This window comes from Notothenia rossii (genome assembly GCF_949606895.1).
Source record: "Notothenia rossii genome assembly, chromosome: 6".
In the NCBI taxonomy this organism is placed as follows: Eukaryota; Metazoa; Chordata; class Actinopteri; order Perciformes; family Nototheniidae; genus Notothenia; species Notothenia rossii.
In genome coordinates, this window is record NC_136909.1 from 40919056 (window position 1) to 40937351 (window position 18296).

At 44.7% G+C, this 18296-nt stretch overlaps 1 protein-coding gene across 24 annotated transcripts in view; it reads right to left on the minus strand.

The window, feature by feature from the left end:
* Positions 1 to 18296, minus strand: part of LOC307045336 (uncharacterized protein) — a 28573-nt gene extending 10277 nt beyond the window's left edge. For 5 of the 24 annotated variants that reach the window (XM_079690951.1, XM_079690950.1, XM_079690949.1 and 2 more), the window contains exons 1-9: positions 17770 to 18296; positions 17057 to 17169; positions 15410 to 15611; positions 12163 to 12327; positions 11941 to 12083; positions 5377 to 5548; positions 2023 to 2119; positions 1758 to 1854; positions 208 to 617 (exon numbers count right to left, since the gene is read on the minus strand). In XM_079690951.1, coding sequence (XP_079547077.1) covers positions 2037 to 2119; positions 5377 to 5548; positions 11941 to 12083; positions 12163 to 12327; positions 15410 to 15611; positions 17057 to 17104 — 813 coding nt within the window. In that variant the 5' untranslated portion in view covers positions 17105 to 17169; positions 17770 to 18296 and the 3' untranslated portion in view covers positions 208 to 617; positions 1758 to 1854; positions 2023 to 2036. The remainder of the gene's footprint in view (positions 1 to 207; positions 618 to 1757; positions 1855 to 2022; positions 2120 to 5376; positions 5549 to 11940; positions 12084 to 12162; positions 12328 to 15409; positions 15612 to 17056; positions 17170 to 17769) is intronic. The other 19 variants (XM_079690942.1, XM_079690941.1, XM_079690940.1 and 16 more) reach the window with 14 other exon arrangements.

Consider the following 18296-nt stretch of genomic DNA (forward strand, 5'->3'; position numbering starts at 1 on the left):
GATATGGGCGAAGCCTGCGAGCTAGTTCAGGCAGTCAACTGGAGCACCAATGATACATTAACACGTGACGCGCATCGTCCCTCTTACAACCAACCAATCACATTCTCCTAGACCTGCCGCTCTATTTAAGCTGCCAGGTCTGCTGCCTCTGCCTTGCTAATGCTGCTGCTGCTGCCACTGTGTTCATGTTGCTGATTTTCTCCTTACTTAAAGTACCAAAGGTAAAAGTACTCATTCTGCAGACCACCAGCTCTATAGCACTTCCGGAGGGAATGACCCCCCTCTGAATGAGGTCAGAGAGTTGTGGTCCGTCTGGTTGAGGGGCATCTGGTTGTGGTTCTGATCTGAACAGAGTGGGCTGTGTAACGGGTCGATGGCTCTCCTGTCTTTGGCCATTGTGATTTGAGCTGTGTGTTTCTCCAGCTTCAGGATCAGGAGTGGAGAAGTGATTTAGCTGCTGTGTCTCTTCTGCTCTGCTTTGATCATTGGAAAGTCTGGCCTTCGCAGTTAGATACACCTCTTTCATATGCATTTGCTCCACCAACGTCCTCTGACACAAAGACAGGGAGACAAGGCGACTCTTCAGCAAGCGGTGCCGGAGGGGGTCGGACACCATCCTGCAGAGAATCAAATAGTACTGCTGGTCATTTCGTAAGTGTTGAGCTGGCTAACTTGTGTACACCTGTGTTTTCTTTGTATTTTGGTTATCACTTCCATCTGGTTTTGGCTTTTCCTGCCTTTATTAGAGACAGCTTGAGATAGACAGGAAATGAGGGGATGACATGCAGCAAAGGCCACTATGATAAAGACTCAGCCTTTCTACATGGGAACCTACCAGAAACACTTGTGTGTCTTATCTCCACACTCTGTAAAGATGCCTTTTGTTTGGACTCAGCAAGTCCTCAGATCAAAGTAAAGCATTTGATAGTGAAATTGGTTGCTAAAGTAAAGTTGCAAAATATGAATTCCTAAACTATTGATCCTCAAATGCCATTTTAACTCATCGTCGTTTTCTTTGATCAAAAGTCCAGCAACCAATTAAAAAAAATCTATCAATCAAGATATTTTAATTAACTTTATAGAAATGTCTTTTGCAGGCCAAATAAATGCAGGTAAGGTGAAGAAGAAACTTTATACTGTATGTGTGGATATATTTCAAAGAATTCTTAGAAAGTCTTTTTGTTTACCTTAAGGTGATATGATAGACAGATTAAAAGACATCAGGATTATATAGAAGAAAATGGTTTCCAATGTGTTTTATTTGTGAGACCGTTTTTTAGGCATGCCTCCAATGGAGTGAAGCCTGCGAGCTAGTTCAGGCAGTCAACTCGAGCACTAATGATACATTCATAAATAACGACCCTTGCCACTTTACAACCAACCAAACAGAGTCTCCTTAATATGCCGCTCTATTTAACCTGCCAGATCTCTCTTTATGCATTATGCTTGCTGCTGCTATTGCTGCAGCTACTTCCACGTTGCTACTGCTTGTCTGCTCTGTGTCTGTCCGGCTGATAAAGTTGATTTACTTGAGAGAATAATTACTCCTTTGAGAAGATATTTTAAAGAAATGCCATTTAAAGACCTTATTTCTATTTATAAATATGTACTGCTTGTACAGTATATAGCATGCACTATAAGTATGTTGTGTCACTTTGCCATGTTCTGGAAATGAAAGCATTGTGTACACAATATTTTTCGCTGCTGGCTTGCAATGCTCCACTTAAATCCTCAATGAAAGAAGTTCCTGAACTGACCGTAATTTCTGTTCAAGGTTATCCTTCTCCAACTGCTGTTGGTGAAGCACCTCATTCAGCCCATCCTGGAACTGTATAAGAGCAGCATGATATCTGCCTAAAAAAAAAGCACAAGTCAATATTCTGCCTTCTTCCATTTGAAACAAAGCTGACAATAATTTGCGTATCCTATCATTTGCATTAGTATTGCTTGTTAGGTATACTTCTAACATTACGGTGGCGTGTAAATGGTTTTTGTGACCAGTTACTTCACTGGCTGCTCTACCTGCATCCTCCAGATCAATCAGAGGCCAAGACGAAACATCTGTCTGTTTCCTGCCCGTCTCCTGCAAAAACACTCTTGTGGCCACTGCATGACTCAGCTAAAAGAAGATAATTAGTGAGAAACACACATCAAAATGTTGTAGTTAGTGTGAACAACTTTAAGTATAGTAAACATAGTTAAAACAGTTTGGACTCTGCTCACTGATCAGAATTAAGGGCACACTGCATTGAAATCAGCTTTAACTGTATATAATAGAAAACAAGTTTGTTGGTTGCAACTTTTGATACTTTATAAACTCTGCAAGTTATCATAATAATACACTAGCAAATTAGTGTCAGTATATATTACTGACACTATTGGCAAACCGTGTTTTTAATATCTAAGTATTTTTCGTTTTGTGCAAGCCTTAAATCTCAGGATTTCTGAACAGCTCACATTAACATACATTATTGTTGTCATGTAGATGGGGGGCACATTTGACACTTCAAAAGATTCCAGCTAAAGAGATCCTCAAATAAGCCTGTCACGATCATTAATTTTCTTGGACGATACATTTTCCCGGAAATTATCGCGATAAACGATAATATTGTCGGCACCGTTGTAATACCATTTCAGACCACTGACATAATGATAATATATAATAATAATAATAATAATATTCAAGTACATCCTTTTTTATTGAACATTCAACATTACAAATGAAATAATATTTAAATATATAAATTATATATAATAAATAAAACAAATAAATTAAATTATAAAACATTTATTAAATAAATCATACACAACCAAACCAATAAATTAAATAGACTCAGGCTGGAAAACAGAGCTCTCCAAAACACGCAATTGCATTTGTGAAAATGCAATAGTAAAAAATTTTTGGGGAAATAAAGTAAGTCGGGAAGGTGGGGGCTCTCCATCTCCAGCTGCCGTGTTTGCTCCCAGCTGGGAACACGGAATGGGTAGGTTCAGCGCCGGGTAGGTTGTGTTTCAGGTGCAGTTTAAGGTCGGTCGTATTGCTAGCTTTTGTTGCTACCTTTTTTAAACAAATGCGACACACCGCCCGGCTCATTCAAGTCCGTAGGTTCGCCTCGTTGATTTTGGGTAAATCCAAAATATTCCCACACCGGAGATGTGGAATTAGGTTTTGCAACCAATTCCAATTAACTTCAAATTCCCCTCGAGTAAGTCACACGTTGTCTCGTGCTTGTCTCTATATTATTAATGTGGCTGCTACACACTGCTGCACGCGGAGTGTCCTGACCTGGCTGTATGTGAGCCCCGCCCCTCACAGCGTGCCGGGCCGGTAGAGTGGTCTCTGCTGGCCCGGCACGCTGTGTCTGCCGGCCACTCTACCGGCAGCCACAGCGCGCCTGGCTAAAATGCTGGTCACATCCATATGTAAACAAACATGCATGTAAACAGCAATTTATCGAGCTCAGAAAAGCTATCGAGTTCCTTTTTAGTTATCTTACGATAAGTCAATTAATTGTCTATTGCGATTCGCGACAGGCCTATCCACAAATTGAAAGAATCATATTATCATGACTAGTCAGTAAAAACACACAAAGTTACTGTGTTTTTTTTTTTTTTTTATATATATATATATATTAGGCTTGGGCAGTATGACGGTATTACGGTATACCAGGGTATTTCGAAATCCCGTTGGTATGATTTTCAATACCGTGACGTCACAGACTGTGCGCCAAATCACAGATGCGTTTCATTCTATTACACTGACATGGAGTTTTGACAGGGATGACATTGGTTGTAATGCACAGCACGCGCCAGCAGAGGGCAGAGGAGGGTAGTCCGTCTTTCCCGCTCTCAGAGCTCAGCACAGAGCTGAGCTGAGCAAGATGGCGGCAGCATTTGACGGCCCTGAACTCGGACAACTAGTAAAAAAGAAAAATGCCTCTGCGCCTGTTTGGGACTATTTTGGGTTTACTCGTTGCCAGTGACTTCATCCAGCACAACGAGAGACAGAGGCACTTCTTTGGGAATGTTTAAGACGGGGTGAGTGAGTGTTGAAAATGTTTAATCCTATGCAACTGGTTGATGATTTTGTAGTCGAGGTCGGACGGTTTTAAAAACGAAAGCATTTACGTGCTAAACATTCACGCGAGTAATCCAATGAATCAAATGGAAATAAGGTTTTTAACACATGCACGGAATAATATTGCCAAACTAGTTAGTGAATATAGCAAACTTTATTCAATAAGTCAAGTATTTACTCCCGGAAAATGTTTATGTATGATGATATATTGTTAACTTAGCTCACAATGGAAACAACGTCGGACATCTACAAACGCGTCCTGTATCCGATCTCAAAATGTGCCATTTGCACAATGTGTCATGTATGCAGCCCTTGTTTTGCACTTGCGCGCACGTCGCGGCACTTTGCGAGCCTCTACCGGCTCGGGCTGCATTTTACACCGAACATATAATATACCGTTCGAAACATCTATTTGCCGCCGAACGCCACCTCGCTCAAGTCGACCCAAGTCATACCGTCATATACCGTATACCACGGTATGATGTCAGCAAGGTATGACGGTATGAAAAAAATGATACCGCCCAAGCCTAATATATATATATATATATATACACACTTTGTTTTTATTGAAAATAATTGCACTGAATTCCAAACTTACATAATGTCATTTAACTTTGACATTCGAAAATACAATTTCAATTTGCATCCATATGTTGAGGCACAACTCAAAAATGAAATAAAAAATAAAAATAAAAAACGACTGTCCAAAAGAGCCCTTGTAGGGAGTTTAAATCTCAATGGTTTCCTGGATTATCTTGTCCAATGTGTTTTTCTTCTTCTCTATATAATGTCCTATCCTTTCCACTGGTCTTCCATTTTTGGTAGACTTAGTCTCAACCGATGTGTCAGTTTTTCCATTATGTAGATTTCCTCTACTATCCCCATCCATTGTCCTTGTGTAGGGATATCAACTTGCCCCCATTTCCTTGTGATGGCTTTCTTGCCGGCTATCAACAACACTTTAACCAAGCATCTATCTCTTGGTTGTATATCATTTTCCGTAAAATTACCCAAATAAAGAATCACAAAACTCTTAGGGAAATCATATCCGATTATCTTTTGTACTACTTTATGAACCATAAAAAAAATAAAAAAAATAAAAAAAACTCCATAGAAATTGATTATAGTCTGAATCAATTCATTCGCGTCCTTGGAGGGTGTTCCCCTGATATGTCTTCTATAATAAGTTACTGTGTGTTTTGTTGCCCACTAATGGGCATCACATTTGCTCCATAGAGAGTTGTGAAGTACACAGTGGTATGTGTAAGAGAATGGAAATGTAATGTAAGGTTGCTCACCTGGATGTCTGTACTGTGCAGGGCCCTGACAAGGCTGCTCACGTATCACAGAAGACACTCCGAGAGAGAGCAGCTCTTTCATTTTTTCCTCCGTCGCCATGTCCATTGCACTGAGGCCCCCCATCTGCCTGTGACTGCTGTTTGACCCATGCTGGAGGAGAAGCGTCACTACCTACACACACACACGCACACATTCCACAATATCAGGAATTGGAACCTCTTATAGCTTTTGGGTAAAAAAACGCTCTTTTGATTAATGGAGGCAGGGTGATAAATAGCAGCCTTTCTAATTATAAGAAAACTCAGGGATTGACATCATTTAAAACCACAGCTGATAAAATATGCTGTATAATAAAAAAAATTGGCTTAACATCCAGCCCTAAAACTAAATGATCAAGATGGGATTGTCTTTGTTTTGGACAGAGGCTGTAATGTCAATCGGTCCGGTCCAGACATTGCTGGAACAAAAGCAAATCTAACTGTTGATCCCAGAAAAAAAGAAAGAGAAAAGAGGCAAACATAAGAAAATAAACAGTTTCAATAATTGCTCAATTCTTTCACCAAGTGCCACATTTGATCAATGCCAGTGAGAGCAGAATCTAGTCAGAGACTGATGCCAGGACTTTGTTCCTCTATGTGGAATGTGTGACCAAAAGCTGTACTCTAGTTCTCATTCATAACACTCCGTTCGATGTCTCACTATGGGATGCGCCTCATCGCGGAGCAAACAGAAGCATCAATCTCATTACGCCAATCCTGATTGGCTGGTGATCTTGACGTCAGCGTCAGGGAAACCACCCCCTATAAGTGGCTTGCGCTACGCCGCATGCGTCATTCAAACACCTCTTCTCGCTTCAGAGCACATCTCTATATTGGTAGCCGGGCTAGCTTAACAGTCCACAGACTGAACCAAGCTATCCAAGCTAACTTCGGTCGACGGGCGCTCGCCGGCTACTTCTATATATACTTCTGCAAGAAGACTGTTAATACTAACACACCAGTTAGTATTGCAAATCGACCTCGCCGTTTTTTCTTCGGAAATAAAGGTAAGGTTTTGATTTTTTCAAACTAGCAACACACGTGTTGCTAGTTTGTCTTCCCTCACTACCGACACCACGGTAGCGAGGACGTTTTTTCTTTTTCTCTCTCACACCAGAGGAGTAGAAGATAAAAAAGGTATTAACACACCAGTTAATATTCTTTGAGAATAAAATCTACACCGTCGCTTTTTCTCCGGATTAACGACAGGTTGTGATTCTCTTTTCTCAGCAACGCACCTGCTACGAGCGCGTCCTTCCCACGTCGCCATAATGGTGGACAAGATGGACACGTCTCTCCCTCACACCAGAGGAGCCAGGGAATTGGAGGCTCGGCTCTGCGGCTGCGGGTTGGAGATTTCGGACACAGACGCACACCAGGTGTGCTCGTCCTGCCTCGGGCTGCAACATGCCCAGGAGGCTATCGACAACCCCGGCTCATGCGGGCATTGTGCCCGTTTCACCGTGAAGAGCCTCCGCCGACGGTTAGCTCGCCAAGCTAGCTTGTCGGGTCAGGACCCCCTCATGTCCTCTGATTTACCGGATGGAAATCAAGACACGGGGGCGTCCGCCACAGAGATGGAGCCCCGCACTGTGTCGGTCTGGGGCTCATCATTAGTGGCAGCTGCAGAACCGGAGTCCCGCGCTGTGTCAGGCTGGGACTCGGTGGCAGCGAGGGACGTGCAAGCGGGGCCCCACGCTATACCAAGCTGGGGCCCCCGGCTGGACCTCACCATGGTCTCGCCCGCAGAAGATGTCCTGGAGTTGGACTATACGGAGGACGAAGAGGATGAAACCTCTGGATTCCTCCTGTCCGACTCTGATGAGCAGGAAGACAACGTCTTCATGTCATCGGCTCAGGCTGCAACGCCGGGAGCGATGGCTGCTCTCCCGGGCGATAGCACACCAGCTTCGCCCTGTCTGAGTATGGACCTGCAGGCCGTGTGTCAGCGTGCCGCAGCCAGACTAGACATCCCATGGCCCGAAATGGCCAAGGAGACCTCCAGGTCCTGTTACGAGGGGAAAAATTGGCCCCAAGCAACGAGGAGAAAGAGGCAACTCCTGCCGGTCTTCCCGGAGATGTTGGATGAGGTGTCGGTCTCGTAGAGAGACCGGCCCTTCAGCAACAAGGCCCCAATCCAGGGTGCCTCCTCCCTAGACTGCGACGGTATGGAGAGGCTCGGCCTGCTCCGCATACCGCCGATGGAACCGCTGGTGGCAGCTCACCTCCTCCCGAGGATGGCGACTACACCGAGCAGGAACCCCACGCTGCCGGCAAAGGCGGACCGGTTCCAGTCGACCATGACTGAACGGTCCTGCAGAGCCGCAGCGTTGTCTGCCAGGGCTTTGAACGTTTCCTCGCTGCTAACCGCTTACCAAGCGGAGCTCTGCGAGGATCTGTCAAGTAATCCTGGACCGGCAGTACTGGACGAGATAGCCGCGATCACGGACATCTGTCTCCGCGTTCAACGCTGCACCGTCCAGGCCACGGGAAAGGCAATGGGAATTATGGTGGTGCAGGAAAGAGCTAGATGGCTCAACCTCACCAACCTCCCAGACCGGGAAAGAGAGGATGTGCTGGACATGCCCATCGTTCCCGAGGGGATTTTTGGATCTGCGCTCGCTTCTATGCAGAAGAGATGCGAGTCCAAGAAGAAGGAAGACGAGGCCCTCCACCTCTGTCTTCCTCGAAGGGTCCAGCCGCTGCCTTCACAGCGGCAGTCCTTCGCCCAAGCTACCTCAGCTGCTCGGCTTAAAGTACCGAAACAGCAGAGGTTACGGCCCACCCCGAGTCCCCAGCCCAGGCAGGAGACGAGGGCGAGTTGGCCCAGAAAATCTCCGGTTCCGGCTGCAGCCCAGGCGCAGCCAACCCAGAATTTCGGCCAGCAGTCGAGGAAGAAGAAGCTGGCGGCCTGACAGCCTCCTCTTCTTCCCTCGGTGACGGAGCTGGAAGGTTCCCCAGCTCCAGATGTGTTCCCGCTGCCTCGAGAGATGCCTCAACGCCATCCTCAAGTGCACCAAAACACATGTCACAATATTGTTCTGTTTTCTCAGATAAAGCATTTTCCGCTGACGCATCCAGGCCTCAGGCTGAGGGCGCAGCTCAGAAAAATGAAAGAGAAAACAATGAAAACAATAAAACCAATAAACAGCCCGCCATTTGTTCCCCTTTTGAGAGCAGCTACGGCCTCTCTCAAAAGGCGGACAATGAACGGGTCTGTGAAGGCACCGCCGCCACGCGCATGCGCAGTGACGACTGGGGCTGTGAGGCTACCACCGTCACGTGCAGGCGCAGTGCCGGCTGGGGTTGTGAAGGCACCTCCGTCACGCGCATGCGCAGTGTCGGTGGGGACTGTCAAATCGGGGTACCACCGTGTTCAGACACTAGAGGGCCCCATAACACAACAAGTAGAGACTCAGAGGGCAAAAGACGTGACATCTCCGCTGGCTCTAAGGAGCGAACAGCGGAAGATGCTCACAACGTCTGCTTGGGTGTTCAAGACAGTTACACGGGGCTACAGACTCCAATTCGCTGTCACCCCCCCTCGTTTCTCGGGCGTTCTGTATTCACAGGCCCGAGGGGAGTCAGCCCACATTCTAGAAAGAGAGATCCTCTCGCTTCTAGAAAAGAAGGCTATATCTATAATACCCGCCGAGCGGAGTCAGAGCGGCTTTTCTTCCAAGTATTTCCTCGTTCCCAAACGGGGAGGGAACGGAATTCGGCCAATACTAGATTTGAGGGCTCTGAACGCGTATCTAAAAAGATACAAATTCAGAATGCTCACTCACACATCTCTGCTGCGTCTCGTGCGACAAAACGACTGGTTTACATCAGTCGACCTGAAAGATGCGTATTTCCATATCCCAGTATATTATCCACCCAGGAAATATCTGAGGTTCGCATTTCAGGGGATCTGTTACGAATACAGAGTACTTCCCTTCGGTCTGTCTCTCAGTCCAAGAGTGTTTGTACGATGTACGGAAGCCGCGATAGCCCCGTTAAGACAACAGGGTATTCGCCTGGCAACCTACCTAGACGACTGGCTGCTTCTCGCACAGTCGGAACAGGAGGCTATTACGCAGACAAATGTCCTCGTAAAGCACCTGCTCAACCTGGGTTTCATAATAAACACAGAAAAGAGCATGTTGTGCCCGGCACAGACTGTACTCTTCCTGGGTTTACACCTGAACTCGGTGCCCTTTACTTTGCCTGTCAGCGGAAAGAGTGAAAGCTTTCAGAGCTTGCCTCGCTCATTTCCAGCTGCGCAAACATGTTCTTTTCAGATCATGCCTGCGGTTACTGGGGCTCATGGCGTCAGCCATCCTGGTCGTACGACTGGGACGGTTACACATGAGGGAGTTTCAGCGCTGGGTAGCCGCTTTAAAACTAAACCCCGCGCGTCATGGCGCGCGGAGAGTGATGGTTACTGTGAAATGCGTAATGGCACTGCGCCACTGGCTGTATCCGACTTTTCTGGTACGGGGCGTGCCTATGGGTGCTGTCCTTTCACGGAAGGTGGTCACCACAGACGCATGTCTGACAGGCTGGGGAGGTATTTACGAAGGTCGTCCGGTGAGGGGTCTCTCGAGCAGAGACCTCCAGCGGTCGCACATAAATTACCTGGAGCTTTTAGCGGTGTTCCTCACCCTAAAACGCTTTCTGCCTTTTCTCAGAGGACACCATGTCCTCGTGAGGACGGAAAATACGACCACAATATCGTATATAAACCGACAAGGAGGTTTGCGCTCTCTCCAGTTACACATGCTGGCACGCAAACTGATCTTGTGGAGCTGCGGCAGTCTCCTCTCTCTGAGAGCGACGCACGTACCGGGTGTGATGAACCTCGGGGCAGACCTGCTGTCCAGAAGCGTACCACTATATGCAGACTGGACTCTACATCCAATGGTTGTGAGCCAGCTGTGGGTGCGTTACGGCCGAGCCGCGGTAGATCTGTTCGCATCAAAAGAAAATGCTCACTGTCAGCTTTTCTTTTCAATGCAAGATCAAAACGCACCATTAGGCGTGGACGCACCCAAATCCGGAGCGCATGGCCCTATGGGCCTGGCCCGTGAGTGGTATAATCTGAATGCAGTGGGTCTCCCGCAGAAGGAGATAAACACTATTCAGAGTGCAAGAGCTTCCTCCACTAGGTCTCTTTATGACTGTAAGTGGAGGGTGTTTGAGGACTGGTGCCTTCAAAAAGGGCACACCTCTTTTCAATGCGCTGTGGGAGTGATTTTATCATTTCTACAGGCCCTAATTGATAAACACAGAGCTTTCTCCACGATCAAAGTGTACCTGGCTGCTATTGCTGCATGCCATGTGGGTTTTGAGGGTAAGACGGCCGGCCAGCATCCTCTGGTCTGCCGTTTTATGAAGGGAGCTCGCAGGCTCCTTCCTGTTTCCAGGTCACTGGTGCCCTTATGGGACTTGACAGTGGTTTTAGATGGGCTCACTCGACCTCCATTTGAACCGCTGGAAGAAGCTGACATGAAGCACCTGTCACTCAAGACAGTGCTGTTACTGGCCCTGGCATCCGCCAAGCGAGTCAGTGACATTCATGCGCTATCTGTACATCCTTCATGCACTCAGTTCGCCCGACGGTTAACGAAAATGTTGCTGAAGCCCAACCCTGCCTTTATACCTAAGGTGGTTGGTTCATGTACCCCCATTGACATTGAGGCATTTCCTCCGCCGCTGTGTCCCTCCGGGGAACAGCAGCCGAATTTGCTATGTCCAGTCCGTGCTTTACGCACTTATATGGACAGATCAAAAGAGTTTCGTCATAATGACCAACTCTTTGTGTCCTGGGCTAACCCTCAGAAGGGCAAGCCTGTTACTAGGCAACGGCTCTCTCACTGGATTGTGGAGGCAATTGCTTTGGCTTACACGAGTCAGGGTCTGCAGGCACCTTCGGGTTTGCATGCTCATTCGACTCGTGGTCTGGCTACATCCTGGGCTTTGTTCAGGGGTGTTTCCATCCAAGACATTTGTGCAGCTGCGAGCTGGTCCTCGCCGCTCACTTTTGTCCGCTTTTACAGATTAGACGTCTCTGCTCCCAGTGTGGCCCATGCAGTGCTGGGCCCCCTGCTGAGTTAGAGCTCTAACTGTTAAGTTCTGGTTGGTCTTGGTGACTTTCGAGATAAGCTCGTCTGGCAATACGGGAGCTACAATATCCCATAGTGAGACATCGAACGGAGTGTTATGAATGAGAACTATAGGTTACTTACGTAACCCCAGTTCTCAGAGTAACATGAAGTGAGATGTCTCACCAGACGGCCCTCCTTGCTATGGTGAAGCGAGAAGAGGTGCTTATTTTGAATGACGCATGCGGCGTAGCGCAAGCCACTTATAGGGGGTGGATTCCCTGACGCTGACGTCAAGATCACCAGCCAATCAGGATTGGCGTAATGAGATTGATGCTTCTGTTTGCTCCGCGATGAGGCGCATCCCATAGTGAGACATCTCACTTCATGTTACTCTGAGAACTGGGGTTACGTAAGTAACCTATAGTTTCTTCCTCACCTGGTAGTGTCTACCGGAAACAGCATCATGCAGTGGGCTGACCCCATCATTGCTTCTAGCATTTACATCAGCTCCAGCCTTCAACAGCTCCTCAGCCACTGCCTTATCACCAACATAAGCAGCCTCATGGAGAGCTGTCCAGCCTGTCAATGAACATGTACTCATTAGAGTAACACATATATCAGAATATAGAAGTGATTAGGTGTCCAAGCTGTGACAAACCTGCATTATCCTTTGTGTTGACGTTGATCCCCGCTTCAATGAGCGCCCTGACCTCAGCCAGATCTCTCCTTTTGCACACCTTGTGCAGAATAGTCTCTCCCATTGAATCTTTCTTGTTCAGTTGCTTCTCGTTTAGCCTTCTCACTTTTTGTGAGATCTTTGCTGCTTTGAAGATGAATACAATTTAGATATAGAAACAAACAAAGATAAAACATGACGAATCAAGGCCAATAAGTTATTTCAATCACAGTGTTTATATGTTATTAGGACATATATCGCCTGTTCCCACTGCTGCCATGCGGCAATCAGTGAAGAAGTATTTGCTGACGTACCACCGCACTACAGTGCAGCTTCTCAACCTCCACGCTCCACCATTAATATATGGACATTTTATGTGTAAAGAATAAATGAAAAATCTCTACAAAAGACATATACACTGCAAAAACAGAAACTTAAAGAGCCTGTGACACGAACCCAACAACTGTTGTGCAATGAAATAGTGGGCTACTAGTAATCTCGAACCGTCAGTTTAAAAAAGAAAAAGCGATACCGTTCCGATAAATATCAATAATTTCGAACATCGTGGGAAAATTCCTTCGACTCATTTTGAGGTTTTGGGGGAAGCCCGAAGTGACGTCAATGCGGGAACGCTTCACTGTGCGGCGAGAGAGCCAAACACGGACAAAGTGTGTTGTCATGCGTAGAAATGGGGAATTACTGAGTTTAGGCATGTTAATAACGTTTTAATGAAGTTGACTACAGTATATTCATATTTGTCAGTGCTTTCATGTCAATTCGGCGAACATAAACATAAATGATCGTGGTGAAGATGATGATTAAATTAGGATTAAAAATCGGTAGTGAGAGCTGCTGAATTTCCTCCCGTCGGATGTGATATAAAAACAAATCGATTATTTTTGTAGTTGTAAACTCAAGTGGATGAAACTACATTTATTAGTGCTTTCATGTCAATTCGGCGAACATATGATACATTAAATCAGTGGTTCTCAAAGTGGGGGGCGCGCCCCCCATGGTGGGCGCAGAGGCATGCCAGGGGGGGCGCGAGAGACCAGGAGGAAAAATGGTTATAAAAAAATAAAATAAAAGATAAAAATAAAAAATAAAATAAAAATCATAATTTGAAAAATTATTGATTCGAAAATAATATGATGCAGTACAGTACTATTACGTCTGGGTCTCTGTTTCATTAAAGCTCGGCTCTGTGTGTGTGTGTGGAACGAGCCATTTTGTGTGCGCGTGAGAGAGAGAGAGCGCACCGGTACTGGAGATCGTTGTTGTTAGCTTCTGGTGCTAGCGAGCTACGCTAACGGATATAAGGAGTTTTTTCAACAACAAAGTGGAGGAGAGTCCTCTCCTGTCAGACTGAGAGCTAAAGGACTCTCTCAGTGTTATCTCAGTGGGTCTCAAATGTTTTGGTCACCATTAATGTAAATAATTATTTCCGAGGCACACGTTTATATGATCATTATAGTTATAAAAAAATAAGAGAATAAATGAAAAACAGGTATGAAATACTATATGACAGTAAAACAAGAATAAAGTTTAAAAGGGTGATTTGTAAAATATCCATCAAGAAAAAGTAAATCTGTTTACATTTCTGTTTCATATGGGTGTTGAGAGATGTATCCATAGATCTCTTCCTTTCGCTCTCAAAGTGCACCAGATTGATGCTTTTAACTTCAATATTTAAAAATAAATCTTCCCGGGGAAGCTTGCCCCCGGACCCCCCTATGTGACGTCCACACATCACCTATAAAAATAGCACTTTATCCCTGCTTACACCTATATGCCGTGAGCTGAATATCGAGCCTTCATTGTAACAGTCGCGGGTACGTTGTGTATATGTGTGGGGATTGTTGCAGTAGAAAATTCCACTGTAGCGACCGGTACATTCATGGGAAACCCTAAATGTTTGAGCACCCTCTATGAAACGTCAAGCTACCCCACAGGACCCCCAAAATAAATCTCTGGCGCCGCCACTGAGCCTGATTATTCGTTTTGGGGGGGCCCGATTTTTTTTTTTCTCCAAAGGGGGGGCCAACAGAAAAAGTTTGAGAACCACTGCATTAAATGATCGTGAGGATGATGATTTAAAAATCTTTTGTTTGAGCCGGTCTGCATTTCCTGATGAGAAAACAAACCTTAGCTTTTTGTAGTTGCAGTCAGTGGTGTAGTGGGCGTTGGACGCGGGGGTACGCCGTACCCCCACTTATTTGAAGCATGATTTCTTTTTTTAATAGTCTAATACATCTAAAATCATTGCCAGTGTTATCAGTTGCAAGTGTGTGTTTGTTGTAATAATGACGAAAACATAATAGGCAGATTTCACAGTAATTATAATAAAAACGTAGCTCAAGCATTTATGCAACTTGATTTGAAGCGTGTGTGTGTGAGGGGCGCCCAGATCTGGCGCCCGAGGCGACCGCCTGTGTCGTCTATGCCAGTAACACAAATACTACAAATCCACATAACAAACAATCAAAAATGAAAAAGGGTCGCCACTCAATTGTTATTTTAAGAAAAAGAAAAAAAAGTAAAGAAAAAAAAAGAAGTTTTTGTTTTTGTTTTTTGGGTACCTGGCTGGCGCCCCCTATTTGTATATAGGGGAAACACTGAACTAAAATGTAGTATTTACAAATATATATACATCATGTGTATCTAGATATACACACATATGTATAATAATCATAGATTAAATGTAGGTTTCCTTTTTATCTTTGTTCGGTGTTGTAAATGTACTTTGTTCTATTTTATTGCCAATGTAATTTATTATTTGTTTCTATTCTTATTTCAATATTTGTATATCATAATGTAAAATATTTCAGAATCACAATAACAGTTTGTTCATGTAATAGTATATATATAAGCATATATATGTATAAGCGTATATATAATAGCTATATACACTTTTATTTTACAATGAATTATTGTTATCACTGCCTGCTGCTGCACTTTTACTATGTTCTCTTTCATAATAATGATACTTTTTGTTTTTATAATGGACTTGTACTCATTTGATTTTGATTTTTTTTAACGTGTGCTTTCCTCTTCATTTAATATGTTTGTCTACACATTTTTTTGCCTGCACTGTGCACTTTGCCGTAATATTGTACATGTGGGATGAATGAACGATTTCTGATTGTGATTCTTATTGAAACGTTAGAAGGATCTTATAAAATAAGGCCAGTTTTCTTTGTTCAAGATGTTTCAGTATCTTTTAACTCACAATGACATGATTGGCTGCCTGCAGCAGTCTGGGCACAGCTGGAAGTCCCTGGCACAGGTGCTTTGGGTCCATTTATCTCCCTCTCCACTCTCTTTTCCTGCTCTTTGCTGCCAAATTGTGCATCTGCATTGGTGATCTCCATGTCCTCTGTTGTCCCTATGCTTTTGAATACATTAAAGGGCAACTTCCAGGTTAAAGACACCTGTGAATAAATGTGTAGGAAAATGATGAATACACTAGATTTTCAAAAAAATATACAGAAATATACACTACAGTGACATCTGGCGTCGTTTTTGTAAGAAATGTTCACTTCCGCATAAAAAAGCCTCGGCACGTGACCTCCCGCGTGTGACGTAACATGGGGGACACAAGGGGGAGAGCGGCAGGTGTAACGTATTAATAAACATGGATCCCAAGGCTAGTTTCGACACAGGAGACACAGAAGAAGTTGAACATGAATATTCGAATGCATATGACGGACCACAACCTTATAATTATGAGCCTGCTAGGCGTCCAAGAGACCAGGAGCAGCCAAGGATTAGAAGAAATAACGGCCATCGGAGAGAAATTGAGCTGTGGTGTGAGGAGAACCAGTGGAGAACTGGGCAGCTATCTTGGTGAGTGACCGGCGTTAGCTACAGAATGTTAGCTAACGTCACATCACAACATTGTAAAGTTAGCTATCATATATCAGGCTATAACTAAAGTAGCATTGATAATATAGTAACGTTACTGGCAGGACTGTTGATACTGATCCATAACAGAAACTAATGCGCAAGTATCAGCCGTATCTCGCGTTACCTAATGCAACTCCACACTACGGTGCTGTGTACCGGAGGAGACACGCGAGATACGGCTGATACTTGACGATCTGGCGGAGAAAGATTGTGGAGCCTCCGTTGATATGCCGTTGTAAATGGCTTGATGGAAAGCAGGTGTGTAGTTGGGGAGGGTGCACAGCTGATTGCAGCAGGTGAGTGGAGGTTGAGCCGGGAGCCGGGAGTGACAGCCACCACAAACAACACAGACAGGGGGAAACAAACAAACACAAAGGAGACGGCTGGAGCAGTACAGCCACCAAAGCGTTACCTAATGCAACTCCACACTAGTCTTACGGTGCCGTGTACCGGAGGGGAGAGAGATAGAGCAGCGAAGGGGGGGGGGGGGGGAAAGAGAAGTAATACGGTTTACTGATAAAGCTGTGGAGAGTATGTGCTGCAGGGAGGTGGATGCACAACGCACCCAGGAACGAACGCTAGCTCCGGTCCTTTTTACTGTGGACTCAATGTCCTGACAGGCTGGTATTTGTGCAACCAGCACAAACACAATACTGCACCATGATTACAAATGGTGAAATACAATGTAAAACTACCAAAAAATACCAGCTCACTAAAACACAACCGCTCTACTCAACGCAACTCTACTATACCCGCAGTCAGAGAGTGGAGATGTGTCCCCTGTGTGATGTAATATGACGCGTTTGACGTATGACCTTAAAAAAAGCCGTTTTTAAGAGCAGAGCTCAAAATTGCTCCTTTCCCTCTGAATTCCTGCCCTTATGTCTCGTAAACATATCAAATCCTGCATTCAATTTTTTAATTGTAATTTTCAAGCAACTTTAAGCATAAATGTAGAAAAAATAAAAACCTGCAAGATGCTCTTTAAGATCACGCAACAAGCTCTGAGAGTCATCATCTGGTGAACCGTCTCCGTTCATCTCAATCTCCTGATTGCAGCCGTCAAACATCTCCACAATGTCTCTGGAAGAGAAATACATGTGACAGTCAGATAACAAAACTTTGAAGGTGCTTCTGCTCATGGACTATTCTGCCCAAACCAAAAAAGGATTCAGCACTTTAAAGAAAAAGCAAGAAATGTTCTAAACTAAGAACTACACGTCACTACAATTGCCCTCAAAATTCTATTCATCTGACCTTCAGAAAGGATGCATGTGATGTTGGTGCTGTATAACCTTATTTACTTAGGATAGTTGACATTAGTGGTGGTGATTGTTAAATGACTGTTGGTGGGAGATGTTTAGCAGTTCTCAATGTTTTTTGTTTCCATCCATTCTCTCTAAACTCTTTCAGCAGAGGTTTTGCGGCATTATAACAACATCATGTTAGTTCTGCTTTAACTCCTGGAATTAGGATAATACTTATCATTCACATGGCCACCGGAAGAGAAAACAATAGAAAAGAGTAAAACATCAGCTCTTTGGTGAGGACAGTCTCTTTTTAACTCTTTACAATTCCATGATCATATGTGTCTATATATCAGCAGCTTTTGGAGTCCTGTTCGCTAGTGTGAAACAACAAAAGATCTCCTGTTTGTGGTTAGCACAGCAGTGTTTCCCCTACCATTGTCTTGGCGAGGCGCCCTGCCTGAAATTCAAGGTGTTTTTTTGTTTTAAAAAAAAAATATATATATATAGCACGAAATTTCAACTGAAGTAATCTATTGAAAGCAATTCTAAAACCCTGAAGGCAGGAGAGACTGAAAAGAGTCAAGGGAAGCTTATAAAAGTTAACAGCATTTAATTACACAAAAGATGCGGTGGTGTACAAAATGAAATGTGCGAGTGGAGGCGCTCTCCACATCCAACGACCGGTCAGTACAGGTCAGGGGGTAGAAGAGCTTGCTCTTCCTGTTGTCATCTGAGGTCTTCTCCTATTGGCCGGCGTCGTCGGGGGGCGGGTCCAATGCAATTCCTGCCTTTTTCTGTAGCTAAATTGCATCATTCTGGTGTCTGTGGTTATTTAAACATTCCCTGCTACACATTATTCAGCGTCAATAAATGAGTGCTAATCCCAGTGTGCTCAGTGTACAACATCACATGTCATTTCACCTTGGTTCAAGGTTTGAAATCGTATGATTCCGCCAGATG